At 34.4% G+C, this 19,936-nt stretch overlaps 1 protein-coding gene across 2 annotated transcripts; it reads right to left on the bottom strand.

Moving 5' to 3' along the window:
• Positions 1 to 108: 108 nt before the first annotated feature.
• elovl7b (ELOVL fatty acid elongase 7b) lies at positions 109 to 3,100 on the bottom strand. Of its 2 annotated transcripts, none has more exons than XM_046862079.1 (8): positions 2,945 to 3,100; positions 2,357 to 2,443; positions 2,071 to 2,261; positions 1,802 to 1,882; positions 1,668 to 1,724; positions 1,477 to 1,582; positions 1,237 to 1,373; positions 109 to 1,110 (listed from the first exon to the last, which is right to left on the bottom strand). In XM_046862079.1, exons 2-8 carry the CDS (start codon positions 2,418 to 2,420, stop codon positions 889 to 891), a joined length of 858 nt encoding a protein of 285 aa, XP_046718035.1. In that variant the 5' UTR covers positions 2,421 to 2,443; positions 2,945 to 3,100; the 3' UTR covers positions 109 to 888. The 2 variants fall into 2 exon arrangements, with proteins under 2 accessions (XP_046718035.1, XP_046718036.1); XM_046862080.1 differs by having other exon boundaries at positions 2,949 to 3,067.
• Between the last annotated feature and the right edge of the window lie 16,836 nt (positions 3,101 to 19,936).

The raw sequence follows: 19,936 nt of genomic DNA, 5'->3' as shown, positions 1-19,936 counted from the left end.
TAGCATTGTCATTGGACAATGGAACATCACGTGCCAAACCGGTTACTCCAAACATGGTAGGGAAGACTTCCGGGTCAACAAGAGTAACAAATCCACAAACAAGAGAAATATGGACAAATAATTTATTTAGTTGAATAATAAAAAGGAAAAAGGTACATTTTTTTTCAATTTAACAAAAAGTATAAATAGAGCATTGTAAAGAAATACAAAAAATATACATAAATACACAAGGACTAAGGAAAAACACGAGTCTTCATAGATCACTGGCAAATTTGGTTTTTTGAACACCCATGCCTCAGTCAGACTTTTTTTTTTTTTTTTTTTTAAAAAACACAGCCATATTAAGAAGTTAATAAACACACAGGGGGAAAAAAAAAAGTTACAAAATGAACTCCAGCTACCACTTTTGCCAAATTCAACCTTGGACTCGAGCAAAGTTAACGGTCATGCTTTTCATCGGGGTGCCTAAGGTTTGCTTATGAAAGCTACAAAGTTATAAGCAAACCCTTCATGGTCCCTTTTAAAGGCCAAAAGCATTCAAATAAAGCACCTCTGCTCTCATGATCCATGTATTTAGTTAAACCAGCAGTTAGGTAATCTTTCAAAGCTGGGTTTAAAATGTACAAAAAGGGTATATTTAAAAAAATTATATATAATATTTGTACCCCATAAACATTTCAGAACCCGAGTGAAAACCATACAAACCAGGATCCACATCTTCAGTGTAAAAACCACATGTGCTAGTTGGGCAATATTCAGTGAGAAAGTGGCATTCCACAAAGTTTTAACATAAAACACAGTGGGTAAAGTTTCTGAAATGGTTAAAGGAAAAATAAAGACTTTAAAAAGCTGCAGGATCTTCGCTTATTGTTTAACCAAACACAGACCTTAGTCAGTCTTGTGTGCACGGTTAAGGAAGGATGTGCCATTCTGTAGGACCTTGGGCAACCTCTTACCCTTGGTGTAGGCATGGTAATAAAAATTGAGGAAAAGAACCAGGAAGATCAGCCCATACAAGCCAATGACATAGAGGAACACTGGGAATTGGTAAGGGCAGTCCTTCATGAAAAAAAACTGGCCAGCGTGAACAGTCACCATTACAAACTGAACCTTAAAAAAAAAAAAAAGAAAAAAAAAAAAAGGTTAATTTTAACAAAAGCTCTGCTTCAAGCATACATAGGCACCTTTGTACAAACCATATAGTCTACAACAAATGAATATAAAAAGCATATTTACCAGCTGAATAGTAGTCATGTACTTCTTCCACCAGAGGTATTTCTGATAGCTTGGGCCCAAAGCAGACAAGGCATAGTAGCTGTACATGACCACATGGACACAGCAGTTTAGCAGGGCATGGAAGGTTCCCAGACCACCTAAAAACAATAAGCCGCAAATTCCAGATCTTGTTCATTTACAAGTATTCACAAATTGAATCAATTGATTGTGAGAAGAGGAGGGGAGAAAAAATAAATATACCTGCAGCAAACTTGACTCCAAACCACCATGTAAAGGGCATGATTGAGTGATGGTACACATGGAGGAAACTGACTTGGCTGTTCTTTTTTCTCAGCACAAAGAAAATCTGTCAAAATAGAACAATTTAGAAAAACATGCCAAAGCAAGAACTTTTTTTTTTTTTATAAGAAAAAAAGCAAAGTAGTACTTACAGTATCCAACATCTCAATGAACTTTGAGAAGTAATACAGCCAGCAAGTCCATGCCATCTAAAGAATAAATGCAGTTGGTCATTCATCAGGGAAATATACATGATAAATAATGAGTTAACGGTTTCTTGTCTTACTCGGAGAGCCTGTGGTGAGCTGGAATAATCCACAAGGTCACACCCGTATGAGTACCCATTGGCCCAGCCAGACATGAGAAACTGGAAAGAAAAGAAAAACCAACTGCTTAATTCAACAAAATGGTGTACACAAACACACCCTTCCACGCCTTACTTTCTAAAGTCAGGTTCTCAGACAGCAAGAATTCATACACCTCCAATTAAAAATAAAAGCAGTTTCAGTCTTGCTTCTAGGTAAAACTAGGTAATTGAAGACACTGGTTACTTACCTCATAAATCATGTAAATTGAGAAGATGACTATGCTGAAGTTATAGATGATCATCGGTTGCTTGAGGTCAAAAGGTTTACGGTTCTCCATCAGACGAGGTCCCAGCGTCGTGACAAAGTAGATGTAGGAAAGGATGATCATAGTTTGAGGGAACGGAGAGGACATAAGAGGCCAGTCCTCGACTCTTGGGTCTACAGGGATTTACATAGACAGCAACACTTCAGTTTCTACAATTTCTAGGTTATCTGGTATTTCATTAATAAAGTCAAACCATATACCAACTCACCAGCATCTTTAAGCCACGCATCATAAAGCAGGGCAGCACTTGATGTCAGCTTGTTGAAAGCCATCCTCTAAAGAAGAGTCTTTGCTCCTGAAATAAAAAAAAAAAAAAAAAAAAGTCACTGTTAGGCCACTACAAAACTGGAAATACAAGCTCACGTTCTTTAGAGCTAAGCAGATACCACAAGAAACTTCACAAAACAAGAAAAACCACATTGAAGCAGAATCCAGCTGATGAATAAATGACAGAACTCTAAGCTTAAGTATAGGAACTAGATTTGATAGACCGAGCAGAACAAAAAGACCTAGTCAGAAAGTCAATATAAGCAACCAAGTGATAAGATTTGAAGTAACAGCTTAACAGGGCCTACAGGTCATACAGGTCAGCCAACCTTGAAGGAAAAATGGGCGTCTCAAACCGTTCCCAGGGTGTAAACTTTCAAAACGTTACCAAGCAGCAGAATAACACCAGGATGATGTGATCCTGACACATGCTGACTTTTTTACGACAGTAAAAAGTTAGTTAAAGCTTAACTCCTCTGCTTTGAATAAAGCTTTAAACAGTGTTATGCACCAGTTGAAAGCAACATACCTACTTCGACGGTTTCTTTCTTGATCCGTATGGCTTTTTAATCCCACGTTCCTCCTTCCTCTCTCTAGCTGGAGGAGCTGAATACTGAATTCCAGCCGCTGGCTACCTGCTCTAAATACTCACACAGACCCCGCCCACAAACTGATGAGCGCGAGCAGGTAGGAAACTTCCGGAATTTGGACCGAAACTACCTTAGAGCATCTCTCTCTCTCTCTCTCTCTCTCTCTCTCTCTCTCACACACACACACACACACACACACACTCTATCTCTCTATTTCCATCTGTGTGTGTGTGTGTGTGTGTGTGTGTGTGTGTGCGCGCGCAGGGGCGTGTACACCTTGGGATCTTCTCAAATGAATAAAATGTTCTTATAAATTGGTTTCATCAGATGGAACTAATTCTATTCTGTTGTAATGAAATTTAAAACAATTTTGTTCTATATAATAAAAAAAACAATATATTGACCTGAAATCGGTTCAATACTATGGTCAGGACTGTGATAATAATGGTAAGAAAGGTGATAATAATCTCCTTTCCAGATTGTTCTCTGATATGTAACTGAACATTCCACTCACCAAGTTACTGTCAGTTCATTTTTTTCTGCGTGTATTATCATACTGATCATAAATGAACATTTTTAGAGGAAATACAAATATATTTTGCATTGAATAGTCAATTAGATTCTGTGAATATAGTGTAGGGCAAGTTTTTTTTTTTACATTTCTGATGTCAATAAATGATATTTTCAAAAAGGGTAATCTAATAAAAAAATTTCAGACTGAGTTTTATTTATTTATTTTGCAAACTTGGAGTACTAACACACTCCTGGACAAAGATTTGGTGAGAAAATTAGCAAGAATGAAACTAATGCACTCCTGAGACATGCCATGCTTTTACTTTTGCTGCAGTGAACTGGGTTATAGAAACGAGAAAATCTATTTGTATAGCCTTTTTTTGTGTACAGCTTAAATCACGATAAAGATTCAAAAGTTGAGGCAAAATTCGGTTAAGATCTGGGTTCACAAAATGTTTCAAATACTAATCAAATTTTGAAGCTCATCAATATTGAATGGAACAACATAGAATCTTCTTTTTCTGTCTGGATGTTTACTCACAAGATGAAAACGTTCCAAGAAATTACAGCGGAAGACCACCCCCTACTAATTTATTTCATCTATGTGTTTAATTCTTGCTCATATTTTGACCAATGATTTGTTGTTGTGACCATTATAAGCTTAATTTTGCCATTTTGTACATTTTATACATTTTTCAAACAGCTTAACTTAGATCAAGTATTAATGTGTGGGCACTATATAAAAGAGTTAAAGTCAATTCTGAATAGATTATCAAATAAATAAGCAGTGTGTAATGAGTCAATTACATAAATTACTTGGCAAATATCTAAACAAGTAAAAGACACACATATTTTACAATCACTCCTTCCAAATAAGACATTCACAGACAGAATAAGTTAATGTTTTTGCAAAGATATAGCTTTAGAAATGATTAGCATATTTATACCAGTTTTGTGATGAAATAGATTTGATGTATATAGATTGATTCATTTAATGGATTTGATGTATATTAATTAATTTAATTATCAAATAATATTATTCACCTCAGTATTTTACCATTCATGACTTAGAAACTCTCAGTGTTTCTGAAGGGCAGAGAAGAGACAGATGGGTTTTACTGAGAACACAGCAAAACAAAAGAACGAAAAAAGGATCATTGATACTGGAGGTGTGAGATAAAGCTAATGAAGATAATGCCTGACATGGATTAGACCACCTTTCCACTTCAGATCCATTTTTGTACAATGAGTTTCACTCTAACACCTCCAGTTTGGCTAAAGACGTGTCTTAGATTCATGAGCAATAATATTTCTGCAATAGAAACTCTGAACAAAATTTTTGCTCATTTTATTTTGTTAATGTTTCAGTATAATGTCCAGTAATACATCTTACAGTTAGAAATATTCTGTAATTTCTTGGGAAAATTCCCATGGGAAAATTCTTGGGATTTGTACAAAATGCAGCAAAAATTATATTTTATATAACAAAATTGCCCTGCAATGGACTGGTGTCCCATCCAGTATATATTTTTACATCATGCCCAGTGAGGTTGCTGACCCAGATCCAGCATGAGCTCTGACTTACATAAAAAGGGTTACTAAAGGTTATTGAATGAACACCGCATCATAAATATGACAGACAAATATTCTTGACATCTGCAGTTTTGGAAAGAGAACTTCTCTGAATTGTTGCACTGCAACCTGTGCTATGACAAATATTTCCGTTCCAGATTTTTACTGATCAGCAAGATGCACGTACACATTCCTATTAGTTAAAAAAAACCTTCTCAGTAAACTCTTGTCAGCATGGTCATACTTATGTAATTAAAAGAAATTGTGTTTTACATTTTTGTAAATATTTAGGGTGTCTGTCAATAACGTTTGTAATTTTGTAACTGTGAATATGGAAGTAAAAAGAAGATTCATTAAGAAAAGGCAAAACAAATGATTGGTTCCACAAATTCATGCAAGCCGAAAGAAGAAGAAGAAGAATACAGTATAACATAGGCTGAAAAAATGAGGAGTGTGTTTAATGGTGTTTAAAGGAATTTAATCAAATTTAAATAGAGATATTTTTTAAATGCCCATGCAATAAACCATTAAAGAAGGTTTTCACTTTGTCCTGGTAACTGGACTTTAACAACAACAAAAAAAAAGCAGAACTTTAAGGAATTTAAAGTCTCTTAACAATTTACTGTCATGTTCCAATCAGTAAGTGAAAGCTGTAGTATAATTTGTCAAAGAACTCTCAGAACCAGGTAGAAACTTGGGTGTTGGTGTTCAGGATGAAACCAGTCCCACAGGATCTGTGAGGACAGGGTCAGATTCCCTTCATTGTACTGTGATGTGTAGGTGTTTTGAAGACAGTCTTGAAGCTGAAATATGAACCAAATTATCCGAGTGGTGTTTCAGAGTAATATGTGTGGCGATGTTCATTTCACATCCATGTGAATTTCCTCCAGGCTATCTGCTTCCCTCCAGCATCCCATGTCCCTCCAGCATGTTTTATTTAAGGTATTAAACTATGTCCTTCCAGCCTGTTTTATTTACCTTGTGCCCAGTGTTTTGAAGATGTCATCCAGGTTATTCAAAAGCTTGACTAGGGTAAAATGATTACTTAGAAAAACAAAACTCATGGGCTTAAATATAGAACCGATGAAATGTAGCATGTCCTCCAAGATGCCTGGAATAACTGACTAGACAATTTCTAAATCAGTATTCTTTGTTTTCATTTAGGATGGCTTCATGATGATGATGATGATGATGATGATGACTATTATTATAATAATAATTATTATTGTTGTTATTATTATTATCGCACAGCTTTTTTTTTTTTTTTGCTTTACAGTATTTATCTAGAATCTTGTCTTGAAAAAGACAATACTATATAATGCTAAATGTTTTAATGAATAAATATGCATTATTGTAATTAAAATTTTGTTAAAATGGGATTATATAGATATACAGATAATGTGAGTATAAAAAAAGATTTATGAAATATTTCTAACAAAACAGGCAAACTGAGCTGTCTTCTTTCATGAATTGTCAGAAGGCAGATTTTTCATAAAACATGTTCAGTGGAGTATTGAACAATATTTATTACCTCTTGTGCCTTCTTCACTATTCTCGTGCACTCTCAGGAAAACAAGTTTATTCGAACACCCCAAAGGTTTTCATAGTTTGTCTCTTTGTATCAGAGAACCCTAAAATATTTTTTCTCTTCAGAAGTGACTATTAATCAGACAGACAAAGCTTTTACTTATCCAATAAATGCTTGAGAAACCTAAAGACTGTAAGTTGAAGGGAAGACATTTTTTATACGTGTGTAAAAAGGTATGTGAACTGGTATAGCAGGGTTTGCTGGTTCAGTCCTGTACTTGGGTGTGCGCTTCCCTGTTGCCCATTCTTAAATACAAACAATTACACATGTGCCCACACACACACACACACACACACACACACAGGCACACACAAGAATACAAGTCACATACGTTAATTTAATAATTACAAAACTTGTAAAAACATTTTAAACCCAAATTCACAGATACAGGGATAAACAAGAGCAACTTCTACTAATATGTGTGAGAGGAGCCACTTTCTACTAAAAGTGGGTGTGTCCAGCAATACAATAAAGTTGGGAAAATATTTATGCGAATACTGATTGATTGTAGCAGTGATCACAGATGCAGGTGAAAATAGTAAAGTGTGCATCTACTGTTTTGTTGTCAAAACTGGAATGCTGTTAATGCAACCAGTAGTAGGTTAAATACTACTGGCAACTGCTGCATATCTAAACCAGTGTTCATTCATACAACAACTCACATTGGGGAGTGTTAATTTTTAATGAGGTTTGGCGTCTTCCTATGACATAAGCGATGGCAATCGTTGACGAGCAGGTGTGGGTGTGTCCAGCGGCACAACAAAGTTGAAAAAGTCAAGGCCAGCGATTTCCAATGGGAATGAATACAGTAAAGCGTGTCATCATACTTCTCATCTGCTGATAAGATCACTGCATGTGTGACTGTAGCATTAGTCGTGCATGTGTGCTGCAAGGCATAAAGTAAATAGGATTTCCAAATGCAGCAACCATACTCCAAAAAGTCTTGTACAAAAAAACGACAATAAAGTTAATGCTAAATATACTGTATAACACCATTAAGTTTCAGTATAGCAGAGTCTCCATTCAATAACATTCTAAAACCTTAAAATCTTTACACATGCTCTATGAAAGGACTATGAAGTATTTTTCATAGTATAAGCAAATTGTGTATATATTTATATTATGGCTGTTAATCTAATAAAATATTTAATGATTAATCGCATGATTGTCATAAGTTAACTCACAAATAATCGTAACTTAATCACACATTTTGATCTGTTCTAAATGTACCTTAAATTAATACTTTTTAAGTTTTTAATAATGTAATCAACATGGGCAGGGACAAATAACTTTCTTTCGGCTTCTCCCGTTAGGGGTCGCCACAGCGGATCCTCCGCACGTTTGATTTGGCACGTTTTACGCTGGATGCCCTTTCTAACGCAACCCTCCCTAATTTATCCGGGCTTGGGACCGGCACTGAGAGTGGCTGGGGTGGGTTCCCTGACCGGGGATCGAACCCGGGCCACAGCGGTGAGAGCGCTGCATCTTAACCACTAGGCAGGGACAAATATGGATGCTTTATGCAAATGTATGTTTATTATTAGTGAAACGATACTCAACATAGAGCATGAAGACAAAATATTTTTGTAAGTGTTTTAAAGTAATGTTAGTGTTTTAAATTATGTAAATCATCAGGACACCAAAATGGTTTTAATTGTCGGACGTGTGCATCGCGGCAGATTTTGGTGCTTGATTTGAGACTTAGCACATCAGTAAAACAAATGTTTAGTGATTTAAAAAAATATTTCAGTGGAGTTTAATATTTTTTTTTATATATGAGTAAAGAACATATTTGCACCTATTTTATAATTATTTATTTAAATTATTAATAAAAATGCTCAAACAGAAATACGTGCTGCATTAATCGCGTGTTAATAAAATTATTGCCGTTAAAATGAATTTGTGTTAAACATTAATAACTCGTTAATTTTAATAGACCTAATTTACGCGTAAAACGAACATGTTTTTCCTGTATGTAAATAATAATCATTTGCAGATATGCATGTGTGTTAATGTGCTAGGCAGTCCACTCTCTGATAAAATGTGTTTTTATACTTAAAATAAAGCAATGACAGAAAAAATAATAATTAGAAATAAACAACTGTAGACAAATGCTACTAGCATAAGTATTCAAATCCCTTGGTCTATCTTGGTGTGTGGAGACCAAGATATTTGTTTGATTGTTTTGTTTGTGATTCTAGGGCAGACTTTATCTGTTTAAATAAAGAAAAAAAAACATTACTTTTAACAATGTACAATGTTTGAAAGGTAACTTTGCAGAAATCTTAATACAGATTTTATTTAAGATACTAATTATAATGTTGTTGTTTTTTAATCAGTTAACACCACCCCTACAGGCTCTTTTTGTCAAAAGTGAAAATGTATGGATTAAAAGAAAACACAAGCAGATATTAAAAGAAAATCTGTTTCATTCTGCTCCAAAAAGAGCTTAAAATTTCAGCAGTGCAGGAGTGGTAAATAAATAAAAAATAATAAAATAAAAAAAGGTGAATCTTTTAGAGTGGCCAAATCACAGTCCAGATCTAAATCCCACTCTGACAACATTCAACCTGAACATTTCGGAGCAAATCAGTCAGGAATAATGGGTAAAAATCACTACCAAACAATGTGCAAAGCAAGGTGATACAAAATATTATCCTGAAGGTTTGAATACTTTTGTAATCACTTTTGTAATTTTCAGATTTCTGACAAATTATCTGACAAAGAAATTTTGACTCAATTTTACTTTAAGAGCAAATTGGTTTTTAAGTCTCATTTGTAAAGGCAAAATGGTTCCCTTTAAAGGAGATTGAATAATTTTGTGTGGCTTCTTTGTATGGTTGTATTGTATGTATTAATAAATAAATATGCAGCATTGTATAGTGTCTGTCAAAAGTTGTTTATCACTTAGTCTTTTATTGTTTTTGATAGACACATGCATGTTCATTTTGCTGTATGCAAAAATCTAGGTAATTAAATGTTAAAGATTTACTTTGAACAATAATTCTATAAATGTTTTCATTGAAAAATCCTTTTTTTAGCATGAATAGCAACTTTACACACTCTTGGAATTTGGACAGTAAGTGTCTACAAACATTCAACTAACATTCAACTAATTCAACTTAATTCAACTCACCCTGTCTAAAACATGCCATAGTTGTTCTTTGCTAAATATTTATTTCTGATCTGGCAATTCAGTTGAATAAATTTAGGTCTGATGACTGGACAGGCCATTCCATGAAAGATAACACTCCAGCTGAATGTTTTCTCTAAATAATGCTTATAGAGCTGTGACATATGTTTCATATGTCTTGTTTTATAGTGAAGTTGGTTTCAATTAGCCAGTCAGTCCAGACTTAAATGCATAATGCTGATGTATGGAATGGTAGCGGTTCAGTATTTTATTCAGCCATAATAAGTCTCCATCCTTCCCTGCTGCAAAACAACCCCAAACTATGAAGCTTCCACCTCAATGTTTGATTGTGGATGTGAAGCAGTCTGCTAACATCTTCTCTCTTGTTGTACGTCTTGTACTTCTTCTGTTAGAGCATAAGTTGTTCTCATATGTTCACAGAACTTTCTTCCTTTCATTCACTTTCCGATTCATGTGTGTTTTTGCCTTTTAATTAAATTGTTGCATGTAAACAGGAGGAACCCGAATATGTCTCAATAACTATGAAACACTGGGTGTTTTCACATTCTTGAATGGCACTGTAAAGTATGCAGTGTGGTAAAGTGTGATATAATTGTTATATCCACTAGAGGGCGCCTATTTCTTATATTCCAAGTGTGCATTACAGGTACTTGAGTGTAAACTGCCTTTTTATTTAATTAATATAAATGACAATAATTAATATAAATTACATAAATGAAATTAATATAAATTGCATACATTAATTAATATGGTTTAACTTTGTTGTTGAGTTTTCCATGTGGTTAATTGAATTGATCATCATGAATAAAATACTAAACAAATCAAACTATCAAACAAGTAAAATCAAGGGTTTCCAACACCTATCCTGTTGTGTCAAAATAAGCGAGTTTCATCAATAATTAATTATCGAGTTATCAACATTAATTTGATCTCTGTTTGACCCCGCAGAGTTCTATTGGGACACTGAATGCTTAGAATCAACGTTCTGCATAATCCTAGATTTTTATTCAATACAATAAATGTAATAAATGTAGCAAAATTAACAGGGAATAAAAGCACTGCACTATCCTGCACACCACCAATAGCTAGTGATTATTTCATGAAGTTTTTCTATAATAAAATTGAAAAGATCAGGCAAAAAAATCCAGATGATTAATATAAATCCAAACTATTTTGTAAATAACCCTGTAGATAGCACTATTATTATAATAATCAATTACACATTTTTACTTCTAATCAAAAGAATGACAATTTCATTTATTTCCTCATCAAAATCATCATCTTGTATTCTCGAAAACCCTTTCCTAGTTTCTTCAAACAGATAATTCCAGAAGTAATTAAACCTGTTCTAAAAATAATAAACTCTTTCATTAGCTGGTTATGTACCTAAATCTTTCAAACTGGCAGTTATCAACCCCTAATCAAGAAACCTATCAACCCCCTAATTAAGAACCCTTGTCAGCTGTCCAACTAAAGACCAATATCAAACCTCTCCTTTTACTTTAAGATTCTAGAAAAGGTTGTAGCACAGCGGTTATGCTCACACCTACATAGGAATAACATTTTCGAAATTTATCAGTCAGGATTTAGCACAGAGTCAGCGCTGGTTAAACTGGTAAATGACCTGTTGGCCTCTGATCAGGGTTGTGTCTCCTTACTTGTTTTGCTCAACCTCAGTGCAGCTTTTGACACAGTTGATCATAATCTCCTTCTTGTTAGACTAGTAAATGTTGGAATAAAGGGAACAGCTCTCTCCTGGCTCAGGTATTATTTGACTTATTTGACACTCTGAGCTAAAGAGTGGTGTTCCGCAAGGATCTGTCTTAGGCCCACTGCTTTTCCATTTATATATGCTGCCTCTGGGTGAAACATCTCTGGATGTTCTTTCTGTCCCAGTGTGTACAGCAGTCAAAGACCTTGGTGTTATTATTGACCCGAGTCTTTTCTTTAAGGCTCGTGTGAATAACATAACCAGGATAGCCTAATTTTACCATAGAAATATTGCTAAAACTTGAAATATTACGTTGTTACAGGATGCAGAAAAACTAGTGAACTAACCCCCATGCCCACTTAAATCAAAAGGAGCAGGCTATTTGTTGGTACCTCAAATAATAAAGACTACAGCAGAGGGGAAGACACAGTCTCAGAGGCTGTAAAACATATCAGTCAAGCCTTTGATTGGTCTGTGTTTTTTAGGTAAAGGAGCAGATCTGGAGGGATCATGGATATAAAATTTCGGTGAACCGGGATATGCTGTCGTCAGCTCACTTTCATGCGTTCACTCAGCTTTGTTGACGGTGGTGTGGTGGGTCGTCTCTTATCCAGAGATCCTTTAGGTCTGTGTTGCCTTCTGGATCTCCCTTTTAGTTTTGCTTCTCTCTCTCTCACACACATTTAAGTTAAACCTGCTCCTGAGGTACCAGTGACCACTGTTCCTGCACCCCTCCTCTCCTCTATATCTGCCCATTTCATCTTGGCCTGCCTCTGGATGGTGCTCTCTTCGAATAGGGGCCACTCTGTATAGTTGGCGATATTTTCACATCTATCTTAATGTCAACAGTCTGCTACACTGACTCAGGACTACAGTTAATTTTAGTTGAGTCCTCTGTTTAGTGTTTTAGTGATAGAATTGTTCAGGTTATTATTACCTTTATCTCTCAGTCCATCCCAATGTTCTGCTTTGGTTGTATGAAGAGTTCTACTAGTATATATATTTGGTGTATTTGGAATCTGCTAGTTATAATTAACCTTGGTTAACATAGCCACATGACTCTCACTTTACTGTCAGTGCTCACTTAAGAGATCGTTAAGTTAACTTAACTGCAAATACACCTGATTCAACAGCATATGAGTTGAATAATGTGAGTTAAAACAAAGGAATCCTGAACATGTGTAAGAACAACACAATGAATGATGAATGATGAAAAATGTTACTTGCCTTGGAGGATTGTGTTTAACATGTAAAGCAAGCCTAAAGCAATCCTGGTCTTGAGAGATCTGGTGAATTTATAGAAGTTTGCTTAGAAAACAATAAAAGATTTTGTCCAAAATGTCTACATGAGTGGCTCCTTGATATATCGTCATTTTCTTGTAATGCATTTCTTAGTAAAAAGCCACACTTTTTCCAGTCTATTACTTACAGTCAGTACTAAAAGTAAAAGTACAGTACCATAGACCTTGTCTTAATTTCATGTAGACCTAAATAGTACAGAAATCAAATATCTATCTTAACCACATTATTTAATAATTAATCAAAAATGAATACTATCTGAAGTTATTATTTCTTTTTCAAGAAGACACAATTCCAGACTATACCTTTGTATAAAACTGAAACAGTTTTGAATATTTTATTTACTTTTTCTTCATTTGGAACAGCATATAATACCATGCAAATGCATGAGGAGTCTGAGGTCAAGCTCAAAGGAAATGGGACAGTAGGTTGTTTTAGGCTTCTTGTAGAACTTAATGCAGTTCTTGTGTTTTTGTTGGAAAAAACGTAGACAAAATTGGGTTATGTTTTTTCTTAAAAAATTGGTACTTTTCTTAACAAATGGAAAAATTTCTTTGTAGTTTTGAATGTTTGTGAATAGGATTTTTGGAAACACTCATGCATGGTCTTAAATAGACACGTGAATATTATTACTTTACAAAGCATTTTGGACTCTACTAGTTCATTTTATAAGAAATAATTGCATCCTAAACATTGCTGTTGTCTCCTTACACCACTTACAAATTATTTTAGCTCACCTTTATAAAATTTTCTTAATATTTAAAATCAATACTTTGGTATATAATAAGATCCGACCTGACGATTTTATGATGTAGTCTTAGAATCTTTAATACACATCATTTAGAATAAGTATATTTATTCTCTTGTTATTTTGTAGTTCGTGTGATATCACGTATGTTATTTTTTCCAACAGGAAAAAAAAAATCATCCCTAGACAAGCAACAATAGATGGATTCAAATTTATTTTACTACAGACCATTCAACTGAAGCTTTTTGTACAGAAAAAAAAACAGATGAATCTGATTCCTGTCCAAATCCATGCCTTAGCTTCCAAAATTATCAATAGATATGAGCTTTCTTTTGTCATCAGATATGTGTTTTTGGTCTTCTGGTCCATATTATGTAGATTAATTGGACTTCATTCAGGAAACAAATTATTTAACCTTCATTAATTATTAATCATTAATCATTAAAAAATCATCCATCATTGGGTCATTTAATTGTTTAATATGTCTTAATGGATGCGTGATTAAACTTTACAGAAAGACAGTAAACTGGGTTAAAATGTTTATTGTAACTTCATCTAAATAAGTCATCTAATTCACCTAAATGTCTTCACTGCTCTTGTAAGTCATCAGTACAAACTAACAATCATCAAATCAATTGTCATTTTTAATACATGGTTTTATTAATCAGAGTTTTACTATTTTTCTCACAGATTTTTAGTTTTTGCCATGATTTAGGGCCTGTCGCAGGAACACTGGATATGAGTTGGAAATACACTCTGGATATGATACCAGTCCATCGTAGGACTTCCAGATATTCAGTTATGGTCAAAGTTTCTATATTAACCACAGTCCCATTGCACTACTGTAAAAACATCAACATAAAATGTTGTGTCATGTTATTTAAAAGTTTTAGAATATGTATGCTTCCTTTTCGATGTAACTTCAAAAAAGTAAAGAAATTAAAGGTAACAGGTTGCTTTTAACTTGTGCACATGTCCATTACAACACAGTGAAATTCTTTCTTCCCAACTCTTCCTGCACCCCCTCTCGGATCTGCCCACTTCATCTTGGTCTGCCTCAGGATGGTGTTCTCTTCGATTAGAGGCGACTCTGTGCAGCTGGGGTTGTTTCACATCAACAACCTGGGGATCCATGAAATTACAGAGAAAGAACAGGAAATCTGAGGATTTAGATTTGGACTGTAGTTAATGTCAACAGTCTGCTACACTGACTCAGGACTACAGTTTGCATCTGATCATCATCATCACTGCACACCTCAACATTGTTTATCTGTAATAAATGGACATTTGTTGCAAACCCAGATGAGGATGAGTTCCCTCTCGCGTCTGGTTTCTCTCAAGGTTTCTTCTTCATGCCATTTTTGGGAGTTTTTCCTTGCCACTGCATTGCTCATCAGGGACAAACTTTCACTTATAAATAACAATCTTATTCATTTTTTATCACCATATTATCTTTGTAAAGCTGCTTTGGGACAATGTTAATTGTTAAAAGCGCTATACAACTAAAAATGAATTGATTTGAATATTATGAAGCTGGGGTCATGATACAGCACCCCAGGAGCACAGAGGGTTACCTGCCTTGCTCCTAGCTGTTTATATAGATAAAATGTATAAATTGCATATAAATCTTCTAATTAAAAAAATGATTGGAAGAAATTGTACTACACATTAGCATTTAAATGTTTAAACAGTCTTTTTTGAATAGTCGATGTATAAAAGGCTAGACAACAATCAACAGAAGAAGCAGAGAAAAAGCCTCACATATACAAATCCAGATACATGGCTTTTTATATGGACTTAAATAATAAATCCGAGTCATCACATCATTCATGCAACCCCTGTCTGCAAGTAAACATCTGGTAGAGATCACAAAAACATTGCATCTGGAATGAATTTCCCAAGAGCCCCTTAGTCCCTTAGGACCATGTCTTATTGACTTATTAGACATCTTCATTGACTGTATAAATGTACAGTACAGTAAATGTACCCCCACACACACACACACACACACACACACACACAAACATATATACACACACACACGCACACACACACACACACACACACGCACACACACACACACACACACACACACACACACACACACACACACAAAGCATATATAGCAGCTGTTTGTGATATTTTATGATTCAGTAATTAATATTTCTTAGTCATTTGTACTTAGAATAACACACACACAAACACACACACACACACACACACACACACACACACACACACACACACACACACACACACACACATTCACATCTACAGGAAATTTGGAGCCACTTTACTTACCAGCATTTACAGAGTAACAGAGTAGAATACAGAGTAAATTTACTGTACAGAGTAGCTTAAGTTCAGTATGACATATGAATAAAATTTAAATAAACCATATTTTCCTTTGATATAAAAAGATACATAACACCAAGTATGACTACATTTAAAATAAAAGGGAAACACATAATTGACAAAATTGCAGGAGAGTCTGACGTGTAACCCTGAACATGTAAGACACATGTAAGACTTTATTAATGTACCTGGTAAACAATTACAACTCCAATACAAAAAAAGTTGTGACTCTTAAATGTAAATGTAAATCCAATTTGCAAATCTCATAAACCCATATTTTATTCACAATAGAACACAGAATACATGTCAAATGTAAAAACTGAGGAAATGTAACATTTTAAGAAAAAAAGAAGGTAATTTTGAAATAGAAAAAAGTTGGGCTATGTTTATCACTGTGTAGCATTCCCTCTTCTTTTAACAACAGTCTGTATATCTCTGGGAACTGAGAAGACCAGTTTTGGGAGGGGAATGTGCCACTTGTGTCTGATACAGGATTTTACCTGCTCTGGTCTTCTTTCTAGCATTTTTTATTTCATGATGCTCAAAATGTTTTTAGATGGTAAATGGTCAACACCCGGACTCTTTTACTACTATACTGTATATATCTATCTATCAGCATTGATTGTGCCTTTCCAGATGTTTTCTGAAGTACTGTAAATGCTAATAACAAGGAAATGATCTGTTACCTTTTTAGTTTGAAGGATTCTTTTTTAAATTTGTATTCATCTGCCTCAATCTATTTTAAATGAGTTTGACTCATTTACAGACAGTGGCATTTCTGGATCAGTGGCATTTCTGGATTTCTTGCATGATAAAGCTTGCATTTGCAGGTGACATAGCGAACTGTGTTCACAAACAATACATTCTGTAGGTGATAATGAGCCCATGCAGTGATTTTCTTTAAAGAAACATGTCTGATTTAATGCACTGCCACCTGAGGGACCAAAGATCACAAACATCCAATATGAATTTTTCTCCTTTGTGCGCAGAGATTTCTCCACATCTTCTGAATCTTTTGATGATATTATAGACAATTAATTATGAGATATTCAAAGTATTTGAAATTGTACCAACTTGATATAAATTCATTTACCTTTTCTGTCAGCATTTGGTACACTAGAGAACAAGTGAGGACCAGAGGCGGACCCCACTTACTCGCAGTGTAAATCATCCCTAATGTTTATAACGATGTTTATTGGAGTAGGTGTGGAGATATACTGAAAAAGGAAGAAAAATCAATATTGAAATGGTGCTGTTTGGTTTCTCCAGACTATCAAGAAGTCATTGACTAAAAAAAGGCCCATGCTACATTGGCACAAATCTAATCATATTTAGTCATTTGTGGCTAAATATATGTATCCACATGATGTTTTTTCTTAGACACCCAATGTGAGAATCAATTTGTTAGACCAGTTTCAAGCATTATTTAGCTTTACTTATTTCACTCTAGAAGAAATGACGATTCCAACAGGCAAATGCTTCCCCCTTGTGGACGTCTGTTCTACCACACTAGCATTAAAAAGGCTAAAATTTAGATTGTTTAAATACGGATAACTTCAACAAGATAAAACTTTCTAGCATCCATTGTACCCATTAAGCATACACAGGTGCTCTTGTGAAGTTGTATTTGTTTCATACTGAGTACAATTCTTTATGTGGCAGTTTCACTAAAATGTTATTAGACAACTAGAAACGTTGAAGACATACCTACATTTCTATCTCAATGTAGAAATCAGGGTATGCAAACTGCAAATACCACCAACCCTATATACACATGCACACACCCCTTGTCCTAGTAAACTCATGGCTGACATTTGCATTAGGCATGCAATGCTATGCCATTGATCTCAATCTGTATTTGTATTCAAATCAAAGTAGTCTTGGATTTAGAGATGTGTGTGAGAACAATTTTTATACCCTTATGTTAAATAGTAACAATAGTATACAAAAAATGTACACTACATTTTGTAATCTATTGTTCAACATGTTAGTGAATCAGGATAATGTGGTAATAAAATAAAGCCATAAAGCAGAACATGTCAACTTTACTAACACATTTAAATAATTTATATTGTTCCGTATTTACATAATATATAAACACGAGTAACTGTTGCTGTACTGCGATTTGGGCTACAGGAAGTGGGTTTTAATGATGCCTCTTAATTTATTTATTTTTTGTTTGTTTGTATGATTGATTGTTTATTTTCTCATTTGCATGAATGTAATCTTCTTGCTCTATTGCCACTCTCTTTAGATGGCAGCAACCTCCATTAAATGGATATTCAATTGATTCGACCATTCTTCAAATTATAACCATCCATATGTGTTTTATCCTGGACATATTTGTGGTGGATCCAGGGCCTATTCCAGAGATATTTGGCATGAGGTGGAAAGTAGGATAACTATTCCACCTAACATTATCATTTTGGTGGTGAAAAAAAATGGAGAAACACATAGGCATTGAGTGAACAAATCCATTCGAACACACGACTATACCAGTGATCCTGGCCACCATGCAGTTCATTGTGATGTTTTATCACCTCTTTGTATCTATTTTTAATAGAAAATTGGGCTAAACTTGTAATGCAGCACTTACTAAACATCTCATGAAGTCATACTATCTCAATCCAAACACTGTACCACCACCAATATTCTAATACAAGACATTCATTCTTATACTTTTTTTTTTTCTTTTTTCAAGCTGCTTCCCAAACCAGTACCCAGTTCCCCAGATGGTCTACATTTTTTCTCCAAGATATTCACCAGGTATTCAGTGTTCCTAATTGTTTTTTTTCTGTTGGTGTGCTGGGAACTGGCAGACAGCAAGCTTGTGGACCGCCTAGGGGTTTCCATCCAGTGGGAAAAACTGTTTTAGAGCTGCTGCACTGTGAACATTTTTTACAGTATAGCTGCCGAATAAGGAACGCTGTATTTCATCATTTAGCAGTGCAATTTACACAAACACCATTTTTTTTATAAAGAAAAAGATAAAGAGAAGGGATCAAATTAAACCACCAATGTATATATTCCCTTTAAAAATCTGGAATCAATTAAAATCTCTTATGCTATCTTGCTTAATCGATTTCTCTTAGTGTGAGGTTTTAGAGAAGATACATTTACATGTTCGATTATTTATTAACTACCACTACAAACTTAAGTTGAAAAGTTTAAAATGATAGCAAAAAGTTTTTTTTTTTACTTTTAATAATAATTTTTTTACCCAAAAGTAAAAATGTCTATAACCAAAAGTCAGCGATCCAACCAGCAAGACCCTTCTTCAAACCTATGAGACGAAATTCAATAAACAGGCATCTGTTTTGAAAGTACTCTGCAGCTGAAATTGAATAATACTCTCTTTATTCACTTTACAATGCTTTTGGCCCAGATCCATACACTAGGATGTTAAGTGGTGATGTTATAATAATCACATATGCTTTAAAGCATGTTTGTAAAAAAGGTAGTGCACTTACAGGTGAAGTCTTATATTGATGCTTGAAATGTTTTCTTGTAATGACATCATCCATCATGATCTGAAACCTGAGAGTCCAGTTTTGGGGGATTGTTTATATACTAGGACCATGCACATGCACATGCATGTTCAATCACAGAGCACATTGTCATTTTTTTATTTTATTCTGATATATTTATTCTTGTGTTTTAATATATTTTTTTATGTCATTTTGTTTAATATATTTTCATATCGTTTGATCGAATGGTCAGAGAGCACACTAGTCAGAGCTTGCAAAATACATTTATAGCAAACTACACATGCTCAAAAATATTCGTGTGGATTTATCAGCTGTTTTTTTGGTTTTTTTTTTTGTCTGACAGAGCAGAAGAACCTGATTTGGTCACAGCAATACAAGGACATTTACAATACTTTAAAAAAAAAAAGTTGAACATCAGGAGTTTAAAACAGTTGTTATGCTTTTTCACACATTTTGCTTTTATTTCAAATCCCCAGGAAAAGTATAAATAACAGAAATGCACT

The sequence above is a fragment of the Silurus meridionalis genome, chromosome 11 (genome assembly GCF_014805685.1).
Source record: "Silurus meridionalis isolate SWU-2019-XX chromosome 11, ASM1480568v1, whole genome shotgun sequence".
Classification (NCBI taxonomy): Eukaryota; Metazoa; Chordata; class Actinopteri; order Siluriformes; family Siluridae; genus Silurus; species Silurus meridionalis.
Note: the sequence above shows the minus strand (reverse complement) of the source record. Positions and strands in the feature narration are given on the sequence as shown.

What these genes read in the sequence shown, in the direction of transcription:
- elovl7b (XM_046862079.1), bottom strand. Translation starts at nt 2,420, where the DNA reads ATGGCTTTCAACAAGCTGACATCAAGTGCTGCCCTGCTTTATGATGCG. An exon ending in GCTCACCACAGGCTCTCCGA is followed by an intron (nt 1,725 to 1,801) that starts GTAAGACAAGAA and finishes TTTATTCTTTAG; the next exon opens with ATGGCATGGACTTGCTGGCT. An exon ending in ACATGACTACTATTCAGCTG is followed by an intron (nt 1,111 to 1,236) that starts GTAAATATGCTT and finishes TTTTTTTTTAAG; the next exon opens with GTTCAGTTTGTAATGGTGAC.